At 33.8% G+C, this 16,651-nt stretch overlaps 1 protein-coding gene across 1 annotated transcript in view; it reads right to left on the reverse strand.

Moving 5' to 3' along the window:
• The window catches only part of MALRD1 (MAM and LDL receptor class A domain containing 1), a 246,786-nt gene that overhangs the window by 140,618 nt on the left and 89,517 nt on the right, over positions 1-16,651 (reverse strand). Inside the window, exons 21-25 of the mRNA XM_027658671.1 lie at positions 12,806-12,962; positions 12,083-12,193; positions 11,021-11,234; positions 6,682-6,929; positions 1,032-1,329 (exon numbers count right to left, since the gene is read on the reverse strand). Coding sequence (XP_027514472.1) covers positions 1,032-1,329; positions 6,682-6,929; positions 11,021-11,234; positions 12,083-12,193; positions 12,806-12,962 — 1,028 coding nt within the window. The remainder of the gene's footprint in view (positions 1-1,031; positions 1,330-6,681; positions 6,930-11,020; positions 11,235-12,082; positions 12,194-12,805; positions 12,963-16,651) is intronic.

Consider the following 16,651-nt stretch of genomic DNA (forward strand, 5'->3'; position numbering starts at 1 on the left):
TAGAACCTTTGCCTGTATCTTTTTCTGCTTATCTTGTGTGTGAAGTACAGTGTAATTTGTTGGGTTTGATGCAGTCTCATCAGTGTTATTTCTCAATGCCTGAGCAGTGCTTAATGATATCCTACAGGGGAAGGCTACCCATTAGCAGCAGTAACAAAGCAAAGTAGTTCACATAAATTAATGATTCATTCTCCTGGTAGTCCATGACATTGGGAAATATTAACTTTGTTTTATTGATCAGAAACACAGAGAAGTGAGATAAAATGACTCTCTGCAGCCATGCAGGAAATTTGTACTAGGCCCAGGAAAAAAATGCATCTCCTAAATTCCACTTCAGGGGTTTACATTTGAGTAGCTCCGTGATAAATGTGGAAGGAGGAAAAAATATTGGTCCTGTTCTGTCAGAAAGAGTTTCTCCTTCATCATTTGTGTCCAAGCAAATAATGGTAATGAAAAATATCAGTGCTTTCATGAGTAGCTCTTACCTTGGTGTTATTGGGATCCATACCCATCAGAACTTTATTATATCTGGTGTTTGCTGAATCTTATTTCCCTTGAGTAGTAAGTGAGGATGGTGCAAATAATTGCACCAATGCTGGCACCACACCACACAGGAAGATGGATGTGGTGCCTAAACAGTATCAATAGCAATTCTCACCAGCCAAAAGTATTAAAGCTTGTTGGCCTTATTGCAAACTATCCATATTGGCTCTTTCCCATTCAGTTTTTTATTTTACAATAACTACATTTTAAAACTATTGAAAAATAAATCCTACTAAATTAACCAGGATATTGTCTAAGTAAACATCACCAGACAAGAAGTTTCACAGGTGTTAAATCAGTACCCAAAAAATTACTTCATAATTACTTCATAAAATATTTTTATTATAATTTCATGGATTGCCTAAAAGCATTTTAGTTTCCACATGTCTTTATTCTATTTCTCTTTTGAAGAAGAGACAAAGAAATGAAAGCATTGCTGCTATTCCTTCTTTCTAGACTTACCTAGACTGTCCACAGCAAGAACATACCTGTTGGAGGCAGCTTGGTGGGTTCTGCTGGTAAAAACTCCTGCAATGGTAAGCACTCCTTGGAAAACGTAAGGTCATCGAGTGCTATGCCATCTTTGGGACCGTTTCCAGCTATCCCTTCAAAGACAACTTGAAAATCTTCGTTTCCATTTCCAGCCAGCGTCAGTGCCTTGCGCTGCCAGAAATTTCCCTGGTTTCCGGTAAGATTAAGAAGAATTCTTTCATGTTTTAATGTAGTTCTTTGGTAGACAATCAATGATCCGATGTGAGCTCCATACATATGGTAATAGAAAATTATCTGTAAGCAAGAATAAGAGCATCAGCTATGGAACAGGTGACTTCAGACACATTCTGCTCTTGTATTTACACTAATTCTTAAACTGAGCATTACTGGCTACATTCACAATATCCCTTAATTTTATTGATTGAAAAACAATTTAATTAAAATGCACAGAAAAAGACTTACTAGTGGCAATTTTTGAACTATCCCATAAGCCAAACTTTGAAGCCAGCACTAAAATACTCAACAGTTGATCTTTCATCCCTTTGAATAACTATTGCATGTAAATGTAAATGAATTAAAATACTTAATAAGGAAACAGAGGAATAGAGTAGTGTCGTTTACAATATGGGAAGCAACTTGGTTTACTGAACTGTGTGGTTATAGATATGTTTGTGCCAGATTATAGAGTGTGTAATTAGAAAATAATCTAATCTATTATGGGAGCAAATCTTCTAAATGCACAACTGAAAAAAAAATCTAAAATAAGATATAAGATGTCCTTAGATTAGAAAACGGTGATTTATTTTTTTTTAATTAGAATCAGGAAAACAATTTATGAAGCACAAAAGTAACACCAAATAAATACAAATTGCTGTGAAAATTCTTCACCATTAATTGCACTCTAAGTTATTTCCAGTTCAAAAGGAACAAAGGAATTTAGTCAAATTAATACTTAATCTAGTTCATTATCTTGTTTCTGAAAAAGATAAGAATATTTCCAAAAATCATGTAGGATCCTGAAAGAAGGTAATTCATGCTATCATATATGCTATCATGCAATATATATCATATCATATGTCTATAGCTCAAATTTCTTCCCAGTATAATGCATGGTACAAACCCTGAAGTATGAAAACTCTTATTTATTATAGCTATAAAAACATAATAGCAGATATTATGATATCCGTAATGCAGATGTAAAGCCATGTCTCTTTGTGTTACCTGGTGCTATAGAATTTATAGGTTTCTGCAGTCTATTGCATTACATTGCATAAATATACTATTTAAAAAAATGCCCTACATTTCTATTTAATTTATTTTCTTTAATTATTGATTAGCAAAACCACCCAGGGCTTTGTGTTCCAATTCTTTTGAAAGTTTTATTGTGTTTACTTTTAGAATATCTCCTGTGCAGTGTAGTCAAATCTAATTTTTATAAGTCTTACTTGGAAATATTTATACTCACCTGACATTTTCGTGTCCTGTGATTACTCTATTTCTCTTGAAATCCTCCTTTAAATGAGGCTTTTCTTTCAATGTATGTGTATATCTTTAGATCATATAATGTTTCCATATTTTTTTAGGATTAATCTCTTTTTTTTCACCACTGCTAAATTTTGTTTGCTTTCTGTCATTAAATTCTGAGCAGATATTTTCATAGAGTTTCCTACCACACAACTCCTGAGTGACTACAGTTCTTTTCAAAATTACCAGACTGTATTTTGTATATTTTCCTTTCTTTTATGATGATTGAATTATACTCCATCCTCTTCCCTGACCCCAAATATTTTTCTGTACTTCACATTTATCTACAATACACTTATCTCAATTACTCTGAATGATTTTATATATTAGAGTCAACATACTGTCTATTGCAGTATGTTGATTGTAATAGAACTTCTGTTCTATTACATCATTTCAAGATATATCATATAGGAGTAATATCATCTTACTAACAGCTATATTCAAATTTAGTTTTAAGCATATATCCGAGTCCTTTCCTAGTTGGGACCCCACATTATTCAAACTTGAATTCATGTGAAATATTCATTCTCATACTTATTTGCTTTTCATCAGGACATAGGCTAGCTCTCTAGTCTTAGTTCTACAAGTCTCTCTGGATGTTGTCATTCATCAGTTGGCTACTTAATATTTACAGGTTTATTCTGGAGAATTTATAATAGAGTTTTGAAAGAATTATAACAACTGGTCCCATTTGTAAATACTTTTCTCATACTGAAATAAATTGGAAAAATTGCAATTCAAAAATTTACAGAAAATATAGTATTTGCAAAAAGAAACAACTATGAAATGCTTCCTACTACACATAACATAAAGAAGTTGCTGATATTAATGACATCATTTATGCTTTCTCTTAATATTCTTAAATTCCCTCAGAATCACAAGGTATGCTAAATATTTCTGGTACTAATTAAATTAAATTTAAGACTTTTTTTCAACACCATCTCTTTTGGTACCACAGTCTGCAACAATGGTTGTTTTAACACTGGCTTGAAGGAGCACTCCTTATAGAGACACCAGAAGTACCAGGCTACTGTCTCTATACAATGTTCTGCAGTGAATAATAATTCAAAAAAGGTACACAAGTGTTATTTTTTAACACAACTTTTGTATTACTCCACAATAATATATAAATATATAAATATATGATTTTCTTATGGGTTGAAGTTTCCAGATAATATAATTACTTATCACTGATGCTTTGATGCAGAATTCTTTTTCTTTTGCAGATATATTTTGACATAGTCTTACTTTCTACTTAGGCTATTTTGCTAGGATTTCTATTCTTTTGAAGACGAAGCTTTGTTTGTGAAAGTCTTGTATACAGATAAAAGATTTTTGTTCGTGTATGTCCCTTTATAGTTTCTGATGTATATTTGTTTTCTCTACTTATCCCATTGATGTAAATATACATTTTCCATTGATCTGAAAGGACCTAAGATCCCATAAGTCTATTGTAATATATGGTGTAACATTTGCTCCACTAATCACATAGCAAGGAGTAAAGTACTTTAAGGGACTCTCTGATCTGTTAAGATGAAGCTCTGGGTCTTGAAATAATTTTTTTTCATTAATACAATATCATTTACCAGAAATTTCACTTTGCTTGGTCAAATGCAAAGTAAGTTTCATAACTGGTCAGAACCTTCAAAAAGCACTATATAATGTCATAAATAAGACTGACTGTTTCAGGTAATATCACGGATGTCAGAAGTTTTGTCTGTAGAAATGCTCCTTTTTGTAAATAATTTTTAATGTAACAAAAGCAATAGTTTCCAATAGCTATGTTTCAAGCATTTAATTGTGTTTAATGTCTGATACATCATAAGTATTCAGACATGAATGTCATTCTCAGTCATTCTGCATTTCTTTGCATATGTTTTACTCTCACAGAAGTTAAATAGTGAAAAAGTTAGTTTTAAAGCACAAAACCAGATAAGGTTGAGAAAGGTATACTTTCAAATGTGATAGCAAAATTAGCCAACATCTCCAAGCTTGTGTGAGCACAATTTTTTTTAATGTATTTTACATAACATAGAAAATTAATGTAGAAAATGAACTTGTTTCAAATTTTGAAGATAATTTTCTAAAGACCAATTAAGTTTTGCTACTGAATAATAAAATTAGCAAAGTTTTGTTTGGATCATAAAATCAAGTCATCTATGTTTAATACATTCTGGCTTTCTTATCTATAAAGAGTTTGGGGAGTTTTCAAGCAAAGAAGAATTTCAGAAATATGAAAGGCTTAGAAATCTCAAGCAGTTTGAGATTTCCAAGATTTGTCTGAACTCTTTCCATGTGCAGACAAACTCTTACTGGTTTTGATTTTCCTCATAATTAGTATGAGATAAATGAAAGTAGAGGCAAATGACTGGATATTTTGAACACAGATGTCACCTCCATGTACAGCAAACTGTTTAGGATTATTTCAGTCTAAGTCAGCTTTCATTTGATGTGCATAGTATTGTGATCACCAGTTCAAAAACTTTTTGAAAAACAGTTCCATCAAAATTACCCTTTTGAGGGATCTGGCTGTTAGATGCATAAAGGCATACTGGCAAAATGAGGACAACTAAGGACAAAAGTCTAAGGGAAAATAATTACATGTCCTATTTCAGAGGCAAAAGTTCAATAAAACTTTACACATTCCATAAATATAAAGACACTGATATAATCTCAGGCAAGTTTCTAGACAAGTAGCTCCACTAAATGGATCGAGGAAGAAGTCAAAGTATGGTATCAGTAGTGGAGATGCTCCAAATGCTGGAGAAAAAATTGGCTATTTTATGGCCAGCTCATTAAAGAGCTCTTGAGCTTATTTAACCAAGTAGCTAGCCCACAAACATTCCTGTTACCAACTTACACAAATCTTCATGTGCTATTAGTAAAATAATTAGAAAAATAAAGTCTGAATATTGCTTTTACTTACAGTAGCTCAAAACTCTTTTGAATCTAGGCTGGCATATGACTTAGACAACTGCATTTGGTCACACTTCTTTTTCACTGTAGTAACTCACAGAATGAGTAAAATAATTTTAACGATCATTTAATCTGTTAAAATGAATGTCTGGGTCTTAATTAACTATTCAAGAGATTAATTCTTTCATATCAAATCAAATGTTTTTTCCCAGATCATTTCTTCAATTGTGGAAACCCATTCCTAAATTTACCTTTAAAATCTTAAGCCATTCCTGCCTGATTAGATTTCTACAGTCTTTCTAAATTTTTTTGCTAATTTTCCAAAGGCTAAAAGTACTGCTTTCCCTCCCACCACAGCTCCATTTATGCGCAATATTCCTCTCCATGTAAATAATATATAGAGATATTTTGTTAGCTCTATTTCTTATTACTATTTTAAAAAAATACTAATTTTAATAGCAATTAGAATATTCACATTAAAACTTCCACTTTATGTTTGACTCTGATGTTAGAAACTGAGATGCCACTCAGTTTTACCTTGATACTTAAAGACTATGAAAATGTGGAAAAATGCCATTTCAAAACAGTGCACAGTTGAACTTTCTGGAAAATTATTCTTTTAGCAAAACTATAAAAGATATATAAAAACCTATGAAGCTTTTTATTCCAGGTTTGCAAAGAAATGACCAAGCTGAAGTTGCTACAATGTGCTGGAGTGTTGTGGGAGATCAAGCCTTACATTTCTCCATTCTCTAGAGAGCTGGGAACAAAACCTTCTGTCACACATCCTACCACTTCCAGTTTTACTCTTTAAAAACCCTTTGTTACTGTATTTTCTGAATAAATTTTTTACTGTAATTTTCTCCATAAAATTGCAAACCATTAAATAGCTGTTTGTTACTTTGGACAAGTGTTGCATAAGACATTGTAAATCAGACGCTCTATTCATTGTCAACTTCACCTGAATCTCCCAGACACATATTTACTTACAGAAATCATTTTTCTCCCACAGCAAAATACAAATTTTCTCAAGAATTCAAGCAAATAAGATCTGGTCCTGACTTTTTTAAAAAAAAAATTGTTTGTTTATTTGTTTTTTTCCTGAGGAATTATGTCGGCGATCACTTTATTCATTTTATGAGTATTATCTTGATGCAATCTAGAAATCAAATTCTTTTTTCCTGGTAATACCCCACCCTCATGTACCTTGCAGTTTTTATTCCTTCTGCTTAGGACAGGACTGGAAATCCTAGCTTTCTGTCCTGGCAGCTGAAAAAATGAACTCTTTATAAAAATATAATGACCAGTTGGCTCTTGCAGTGTATGATCAGTAGCTGGTCCAGTGCCCAATTTTGATGTACTGCTAGTTCTCAGGTTCCAGTCAAAATCATCATTTTCATCTTGCTTCCATCCACAAAGATCAAACTCAAAATTGCAATGCCCAATAGATGTACCTGAAAGACATTTGCACACATATATGAGAAGAGATTTTTTTTTTTTTTGAAGGTAATTAGATACATATACTGTACCCTGGTGAAAGGTCTGGAGCACAAGTCTGATGAGGAGTGGCTGAGGAAGCTGTGGTTGTTCAGCCTGGAGAAAAGGAGGCTCAGGGGCAACCTTATTGCTCTTGAAAACTACACGGTCTCCAAAGTAACAACCAATTTTCAAATCTTGAATGTCAAAACAGCAACCATGGTGAGTAAACTGTCCACGTAAATTATGGTGAGGTCAACTGCACCACTCTAGAAGTTTAAGCTCTGTATATTTTTCCCTCTATGCATCTATAAGTTAATTATAATGATTACCAAGTAAGACTAAATTTGCTGAAATAAGCTGGAATTTCAGCAGAGCCTTCAAGAGACTTTTGACTATGCCCTGAATATTCTTATTATTATTGCTGGAAAGGAAAGTGCTTTGAAGACAAATTTGGAAACTGCATCAATTATTTAGTCTGACAATATAAGAAATTACAAAAGCTCTCTTGCAAAATGTATACAAAACCTGAGCCTCTTCTGGGATCTGATAAAGTTCAGCTATTTCAAAGTAACTTTATTTAATTGACAGCTGACAAGAAGCATCAGTAATGAGGCCAAGGAGCTGGAATCTATGGAATCTACACACATACTCAAAGAGTGTAGATAGCTACCTCAAAAATTTCAGGCTGAAATCAGATGAAATAATTTTTCTTTGTATTTTTCTCTCTTAAGGTCATAAGGTGAAAAAGAAGATAGAAACTTTTTCTTAAAAATATGAACTATTTAGTAAAAATAGCTTCACTGCCTTTTATGTTTGCCCTTTACGGCATATATGAGGTCATCTGAAATAACAATTAAAATCACCTAAACCTGATGTGCTAAATGATATGATTACCTTTTATGAAAAATATAGACTGTGGTTTACCTCAAATGCCCATAAAATTGGTTAGTCCTCATATTTTGCCATATGATTACTTAGTTACTTAAATTTCAGGATCCTTCTTTAAGAAATTCCTTCCATTACTTAAAAGTTCCATCTTGAGTCAGTAAAACTCATGCATGCAACTGACTATTTTATTTTAAAGACATGTTTTCAAGAATCAAGACCTTAACTCATGATCACTGAATGTCCCTGCTAATGCTGTAGATGTTTGTGTTACTTAAGCTAAATTTGGGTGTCCTTGTAGGATCTCTACAGTCAACAAAGAGAAACATTCATATCTGTAGGACAGTGTATTTAATCTAACTCAAATAACTGATTGTAAGTTGCACAAACTTCAACCTGAAAATGAGTCAATCCACTGATGAAAAAGAGAATTTAGGCAGCCTGCTTAGATGCTTGAGTTACAGCAGATGACTGCGTAACATGTCATACAGCAGATGACATGTTAAATCTTTGGTAATAGACACTTCTACAAAGAATTCTTACTAATGAAGTACAAAAACTAAACTAATCCTTCTCTCAGTGGAGCAGTGACACAGGGCTGCTGAACTAGTTCTACTGAATGACAACTTAATAATTTAAGAAAAACACTTAACTGTAAGACAATCATATTGATCACAAATGATCTAATGTATCTTTGTAATAAACTAAACAATTAATTGGAGAAAAATTTTAGCTGTTTTATGTCATATTATTACCAACTATGCCTAGATGAGCAAGAAATGCAAACTACGGGAGCAGACCTGTAGAGTAAAACAGCTCTGAGCATGGATCGTTCATTCCTTATCTAATGGAATAATTTCTAAACGTTTGACAAAACAGTGTATCTGTACTTAACTCATGTTACAGCACTGTTGTCAAGCAACTAGCTTAAGAGAGTCCTCCTCAAAGCAAATAAAACCAAGGCACAGATCTCTTAATAGCAATATTTCAGCTTTATGAGGCATAGTTTATAGCTCAGCAGTAGTGGCTCTATCTAGACATTGATAATTGGACTTGGTGAGTATTGTCTTGAGATGTAGTCCCAATGACATTCTAGAGTTTCAGGAACATAACAAAGGTTAGAGACTAGTTTCCTTCAATATGGTGCAGAAAGATTTTCTTTAACTAAGGTATGATGACTTCATGCACATAGCTCACCATATCTACAGCTAGAGTTAGAAATCCAGGAATGACTGCTCCTAAAAGGTGCTTTGGAGATGTCTAGAAGTCATCTGTCTTGATGTTTTTAAACAAAATTGCTATGGATGGACAAACTCCCCATTTCTTGTTCTCTGTGCTTTGGTCTATCCTGTTTTGCCCTACTAGAGCTTTCATCAGGCTCTGAAGTTTGAGGTTTTCAAGCTACCATTCTATGGCTCAGCAGTGAGGAAACAAATATTTGATGGCTGGAATAAAAAAACCTGCATAAAGAGTGGAAATATGTGTTTCCTATCATTGTGTTCTTTTAGGAGGCAGCCTGCCTTATGAATAAACTGGAAAAAAAAGAACTAGTATTTTTCTGTTAGGTATATTTTCAGCAAGTATTGTATGATGTATTTCTACATTATTAAATGTATAAGGCAGAGGTAAGATTGATAAAAGAAATGCCAAATTCTCTGGCATATTGTGGAAATTTAAAGCAGCATACCTATTTCAAAACTGAAGAAAAAAAGAAAAAAGAAAAAAAGAAAAAAAGAAAATGAAAGGAAAAATTAGGCTAACTCCTGATGTAAGCTATTGAGTAAAGCACCACCAGACCTAAGAAAAAAGTCCTAATTGGCTGCCAAGTATTTACAGTACAATTAGATGCTATGAAACGGGATTACTTTTTTATCTGAAACAAAATACATGTTGATTTACAAGTTTCAGCCCAGTAATGAGCCATGTGCTTTTAAAACTCCATAGTGTTTCACTGTAAAGTTTACAGTTTAAAATGCAGATGGGGAAATGGGTCTTTTTTGAGAATTTTTTAAACTTTTTTTTCTCTACTTAAAAATAACAATAAAAAACCACTTTCAAGGAACCATTTATTTGTGGGACTGTGTCTAGTCACCTTTTTTCAATGGGAAATCAGAATAAAATCCTTACTTTAGTAGGTTGCAAACCTAAATCTCATCAGACTATTTGAACCATTTTGCCTTTAATGCTTCAGTTTTTACTTGGCTGATGGTGTTTGATGGGAAATACAGACAATCTAAAATCTCAAAAAAAAAACAAAACAGTTTTTAAATATTTCAGAAAGTAAAAGCCAAAGCCTGAGAATCTTTTCCAATAAAGTAATTCCAATTGAATCAGTCCTTATTTTTAATTAAAGAAGATCTGAAGTGAATATCCCCATAAAGGTTAGTGATGTACTATTTCTGAATTGGAAAACACTGAGGAGTTAAATGAAAATAATTTGCAAAATAATTTGCAAAACACAATCCCTTCGCCATGTACTTTAGATCAATAGAATATCAACATACTTTTGCTTCATAGAATTTGTATCACTGAGAATTTGATAAACTGTATTCATATTCTCCATAAAAATGAAGTACCTTTTCATATGGTACCAAATAATGTAGATTTGATTGTGTGAGCCTTTCCCACTATTCTAGTAGAAAAAAAAAGAAAGTTTTAATACCATATATTGTGATCCAGGAGGAGCCATTTGATGTGAAACATCATTCTTTGAATCAGATACTACATATGCTGTTTCCTGATACCTCTTGTAAAACCAATATTGTACAGTATTGAGATTAAAATGATCTGCTGAGAGACCTGACAATCCTTGAAATATCTAAGGAGGTAGGTCCCTCATCTCCTAAGGGTATTATGCTTGAAGTATTTTTTTTCAGCTTTAATACATTCTTTTCATATGGAAAGCAGGATAATTGTATTTTACTTTTAAAGACAGCTGCTTTCTGAGTTATTTTAAGAAATTCATTACTAGCTCTTTGTATTTTCTATAATGCGATTTTAAATTAAATAATAGTAATTTCAAATCCTTAAAAGCCAAGGAATAGAACTAAATTATTACTTTAAGTAAATTATTCTTGTTTGTTTTCTTAGCTGATAAGCTGTTAAAAGTATTCAAGTAATAAAAATTCACAGCAGGCACAGTTACTTATGATAATTATATTAAAAAAGAATCCATTCTTACTGCAAGTAGTAGGGCTTTCATCTGAGTTGTCTGCGCAGTCATTTACAAAATCACACAGATTATTCTTTGGGATGCAGTACTTGTTGGCACATGTGAATTCCTCTGATGTGCACGGTTTGCTTGAGATGAGCAAAGGGGAACAATCTTCAAAGGTAATATCATCCACTGCCACATCTCCCATGTAACTGACACCACGTTTTGCCCTGACAATAACCTAATAAAAATTACAGAGCTATTACAGTAAGCCACTAATAAGGTATAGAAAAGCTTATACACACAACATGAGAAGAACAGACACTGGTGGTTCTCGCAAATCTTAGAATATGAAAGTTCAGTCCTTCAAAGCTCAGTCCTACAAAAACTTGTACTACAGCTTGTACAGATCTATCACTATAGTTATTGAAGAGTCATCTTCTAACACTACCAAGAACCAAAAAAAAAAAAAAAGGAAATAAACTGTACAACATACATACCAGCCCTCACTCATCCTGAATTAATAGCAAGAGTTTCACCTACTTCTGCAAAGAAGTCTGAAAAAGAGTAGTCATTTATTCCCATAAATGTAAGAAGAATGTTAAAGTTTCATCAAAAGTCCATGACAGAAGTATCAGGTAATGTAATACTTAAAAATATGTTCCTGACTGTTTTTTCTTCGTAACACTACAACTAAACACGGCAAGCATCTCTAAGGGTCTTGGGAATCTACTCTTATTTCAAAGCAAACATCATGCTCAAGATTCTTTTTTCAAAACCCAGATGTTTTTACTTAATACACAATAAGGAGAAAGAAGTAGAATAGTTTAACCAAAGTTGGGTTCAAGGACAGAAGGGATTCTCAGTCTTAAAAATGGATATCAGTCTGAGATTAAAGAGGAATGAGAAATCTCCAAAAAACTTGAGTCCAGCTCAGATAACCACTCAGACAGACAAAGAGATGACTTTTACTATTCAGATGAGAGATAACATGTACAGGGCGAAAAGGGAAATGAGGAGGTGAAGTATATATAATATAGAAGTACTAAAGCCAGCTGAGTAGGAAACACATAGTATAGGAATACATACCTGAAAATTTGATCGAATTCCCAAGAACACTTCTGCTCTGTTCCACTGGGGACCTTGGCTGCCACTTTGAGTCCACAATTTAGAAGTCCTGTTACTGGTTTTACAGAGTACCTGAAAAGGGAAATAATTCTAGGTCACTAAAAAACTCACTTTATGGTCCCTTAATTGTATACAAGAGTACAAAAGCATCCTGTACATCTCATCTGCCTGAACTACTTCTGCTTTCAAGGGTTTACTGCTACTCTGCATAATCTTCTTAGGGTAGCCCAGGTATTTTTCATCATAATGAAAAAAACCCTTTTATTGTTTTAATTTATGCAGTCCCATGTGTATATGATGTTGCATAACAGGTAAGTTCCTCCAAGCAAATAGCAGATTCTTACACTAAGGATGGTATGTCTATAAGGTCAGAATTTTGGTTGCTATAGGTTATATATTCCCCGGCCTATTGAAGCTAATTCTTCCTTCAGACCATAATATATTGAGAGAAGTAGAATGTTAGTAATTGTTCATTTTCATTTATTAGTAGTCCAGGCTTTAATGAAATTAAAAGAGAAGGCATAAATTTCCTCACAGTAATTTCATGCTGTAAAAAAAAACCCCAAAACCAAAAACCAACCAAACAAAAAACACACACACACAAAAAAAACCCCCCTAAAACCCAAAAACCCCACAAAACAAACAATCAAGCAAAAAAATCCCAAACAAATAGCATCTCCATACCTCCAGAGAACCTATTGTTGAACCATTCATGTAGTTCCAGAATATGACTTTGCATCTGGGGCCTGTAAAGGAGATGACTGGGGTAGCAAAGTCAGCTGTGTGACCAAATTCTCCATTTGAGCTGTCTGTAAACAGATACCATCCTTCTTCAGTACCCCTGTTCAGAGAAAAAAGGTTATCTTTATTAAAACAAAAAATGTAATCATAATTAAGTTATGATTGCAATATTTCTCTAGCTAGCATCTGCTGTCTGGGTTTCTGGATACATTCTAGAGTGCAGCCAGAATCCCAAGAAACCCTTGCAAAGGCACCTAATATTTTCATATCAAGATAGGCAAAAAAATAAAGAGCTGAAGTCAACCTTTATCCACAGGATCATACAGATGTGGGCTAGAGGGCCTCTGGCTTTCCCTACAACCCTCTTTCCTCAGGGAAATCAGAGAGTTCAATCCTGCCTTAAAGAACATCCAAGACACTGGGTGCAATTTTGTCTCCTGAGCTGCTGGAAAAGATGGAAGGATGAAGTAAGCATCAGACTTTGAGTGTACAGAGAAACCAGAAGTGCAGTTTTAGTGTTTTAGGCATCTGAGATTTGGCCCCTAAAACACTTGCTTTCCCAAGTAAAAACCTTTCCAACAACTGCTCACAAACCTGATGATGTAGCCTATGTTTTTAAATAGGTGCTGGTGTTAGGTTTTCCTTGCTTTACAGTTTTCTTGACTGACCAAGTTCTGAGTAACCACTCTGTAAAGTTGTACCAGTACAGTTGTGAGAAGGCAGTGACCATGCCCAGCAAGCACTGCCAAGAGAAATACGATATGCCCAAAGATGTCATGGCATCAGGCCCTTCCCAGACTGAAAGTCATGCCTAATGGGAAGAGTCGGGAATTTGATGGTAGAGATTCAGAAATAGCCTTTCAAAAATCCTCAAAAGACAGACTGTTTCACTGCTTGTTACTCAGAGTACTGCTTTTACCTCCACTGGTGTCACACTAGAAATGAAAAACAAAACACAACAAAAAAACCCCACCAAAACAATGAAAAAGACAACATTTTAAAATGTGGAGCATACCATCATTTGGTGTAGGTCAGACATGTTACAAGTGAAATCAGTGAAGACTGTTCATAAACACAGCAGGGACTGAAGTCAGTCAGGGGGAGATTTCAGGGGGGAAGAATAATGACCTGTGGAAATCAGGATCTTCTCCACAGTTTTATTTTACTTTTCATTCAGAGTCAGATGAGAGAATTTTTGCTGAAGCTTTTCTTTTATCACTGAATCCTGACAATTGAGACATTTTTATAATTACTTCCTGCATTTACATTATCCTTTAGACAGCAGCCTAAATATTAAAAGTTTCTCCTAACAAATTGCAGGTACTATAATTAAGAGTGGAAAACTTTGAAAACTCATAGTTACAGGTCTTTTGATCAAGTGTATATTTGGAATATTAATTTATTTCCCTCCTTTCTACTGAAGAAAGCTGTAACAATGTCACAATTTTACGTTTCTTCTTTTCCTTGTTGCTGAGTATTCTATCAGGGTCTGGTCTGGAGGTAAGAGAGTATTCATTTCTCTTAAGGTTTGTAAAATATTTAAAAATTCAGAATTTGCTACTGGGAACGCATGCCTTCGGTACCCCAAGAGAGTCAGCTCTGTATTTACAACAGCATTCAAGAGGACTGTAAGAAACAGAATGACGGAAAGGTCTGAAAAGAAGTAGCACTTACAGCCCTCATACTTCCTGTATGTTATTAGGTGCCTCTCAGTGAGATTAGTTTAAAGCAGTGGTAGGGTACAATCAGTACTATGACAACATTCAATCATCCACCTCTTATTGACACGTTCTGTCAGACATGTCTTTGTCCTGAAGGCAGACCAAAGATCACATCTCTGTCTAGATACTACTTGCCCCATAGCACATCCTAAAAAGGCAGAGGTCATTGCAATTTTTTTTACCTTGTTTCAGTGTTTGTTACAATATCACATTTAAAACTATTAAACCAGAGGAAAGTTAAGTTTACCAGTGAAACACTTCACAGAGTGCTAGACATTAAGCTTGGTGGCAGTATGCGATTACAAGAATATTAAGGTTACAAGGGGAAGTAGCAGGAAACAGAAGGATCAGAAAGGAATGGGTAAATATGTGTCAAGCACTCTTGTTGACTTTCACTCCTATCATGGAAATCTTTACACTTAGGACTACGACTCTTACATACTTGTGATCTATTTATGTTCTTTAAAAGAAATGTTTTCTCCTAGTGACATTAATTTGCATCATGTTTGCTCACAGAAGAAAGAAATTTCTCTGTCTTAAAGTCTTGAAGCTGTCTGGTCTAACAACCTGCATGGAATTTACAGGGAGGTGCACATTCTATAGGGAGAAGAGTTTGAAGAAAGCAATAAGAAATCATTCTGTTTGCATAGAGGACCCTCATCTTCTATGGATACATCTTTTGTAGCAGAGCCAGCTAACGTATATGCAACCACCTGTTCAGTTTATCAAGCTCTGACTTTCAAAGTAAAAGATTTCTTAGATGGTCTACCTGTATTTTAAACTAGTAAGAAATATACAGTGACAAGGTAAGCCAAAATTTCCATAAACACAAATTATAAGTCTCTCTTACTCTGCTCAGAAGTCATTCTTGTCTTCATCCACCATCTTTGTTTTTAAGTGATCTTTAGTGAAGGTAACAGTTTCTTCATTCTGTGATTTAATCATTTGACCGCTCCTTAAATTCCTTTCTTTCCTATTCCATAAAAGTATTCGTCTGATTTTTTTTTTTAGTGAGATCTCAGGGACTCAGTGATAACAAGTGTAAAACAAGATATTGTTCAACATGTATACCAGTAAATAAATCTGGCTTTCAATGTAGATCTTATGTAACTGTTGAAATTCAGAAGAACACAGCAAGACTCCCCTGCCAATAATTTCAAGAGCTCAGGCTAATTTGGAAAATTATCCCATGGAAAACCTTTTAGTTGGCAGCTACAGTGTCATTAAAATCTTGATACTTACCCTTTGAAAATAATTAATTTTACCTCTATACTGAAAGTATTCCCTATATAGAGACATTCCTGTGCCAGTGCAATAATCCTAATTAATTTCAGAGGGAAATTCACAACATTTTAATGGATATAAAATTTTCAACATAAGCAACTGACCTATATTTGCACACTTGTCTTTGTTAATAGCTTAATATTTCAAATATCTTTTAAACTGTATTTGGCAAAGAATGGCCATTCATAAAAGAATCTTCACTATATTTCTCTCTTTAAAGCATTCAAAAGAATACAGTGAACTGAACATACTAAACAGGAATTAACAGGAGAGAAAGATTAAATTTGTTAAGAAAAGTTGGAGACATATCAAATAATTAAGCCCATCTTAAATCTGGTAGTGTTACAAGTAATGTCTCATGCTGTGAATGACATATTTCACAGTAGTAGTTGTCTATTGTTGGAATGTTTGAAAGTGGATCAAAAATTAATTGGCTGAACTTTCTTGTACAGAAAGTTTAATCTCTGACTTAATTAGTTGCTGGACATACCTTAGTTTTTAAAGTGTTAATTCATCTATATATCTTCTACAAATTTTTTGAGAGTGTCTTATTAAGCACATAAACGGACTTACAAAATACCTTTTACTCATTATTTTTCTTTAGGATTGAAAACTAAACCTGATTAGAAAACAAAAAACTCCATTTCATTAAAGATTTCTGATTTCCTTCCAAATCTCAGCAATGACAAAAGCAAACAAACAACAACCACAGAATTATATAAAATCACACAGTATCAACCAGGTTGGAAAAGACCTCTGAGATCATCAAGTCCAACTTATGACC

This window comes from Corapipo altera, unplaced genomic scaffold (genome assembly GCF_003945725.1).
Source record: "Corapipo altera isolate COAL_440 unplaced genomic scaffold, ASM394572v1 63, whole genome shotgun sequence".
Taxonomy (NCBI): Eukaryota; Metazoa; Chordata; class Aves; order Passeriformes; family Pipridae; genus Corapipo; species Corapipo altera.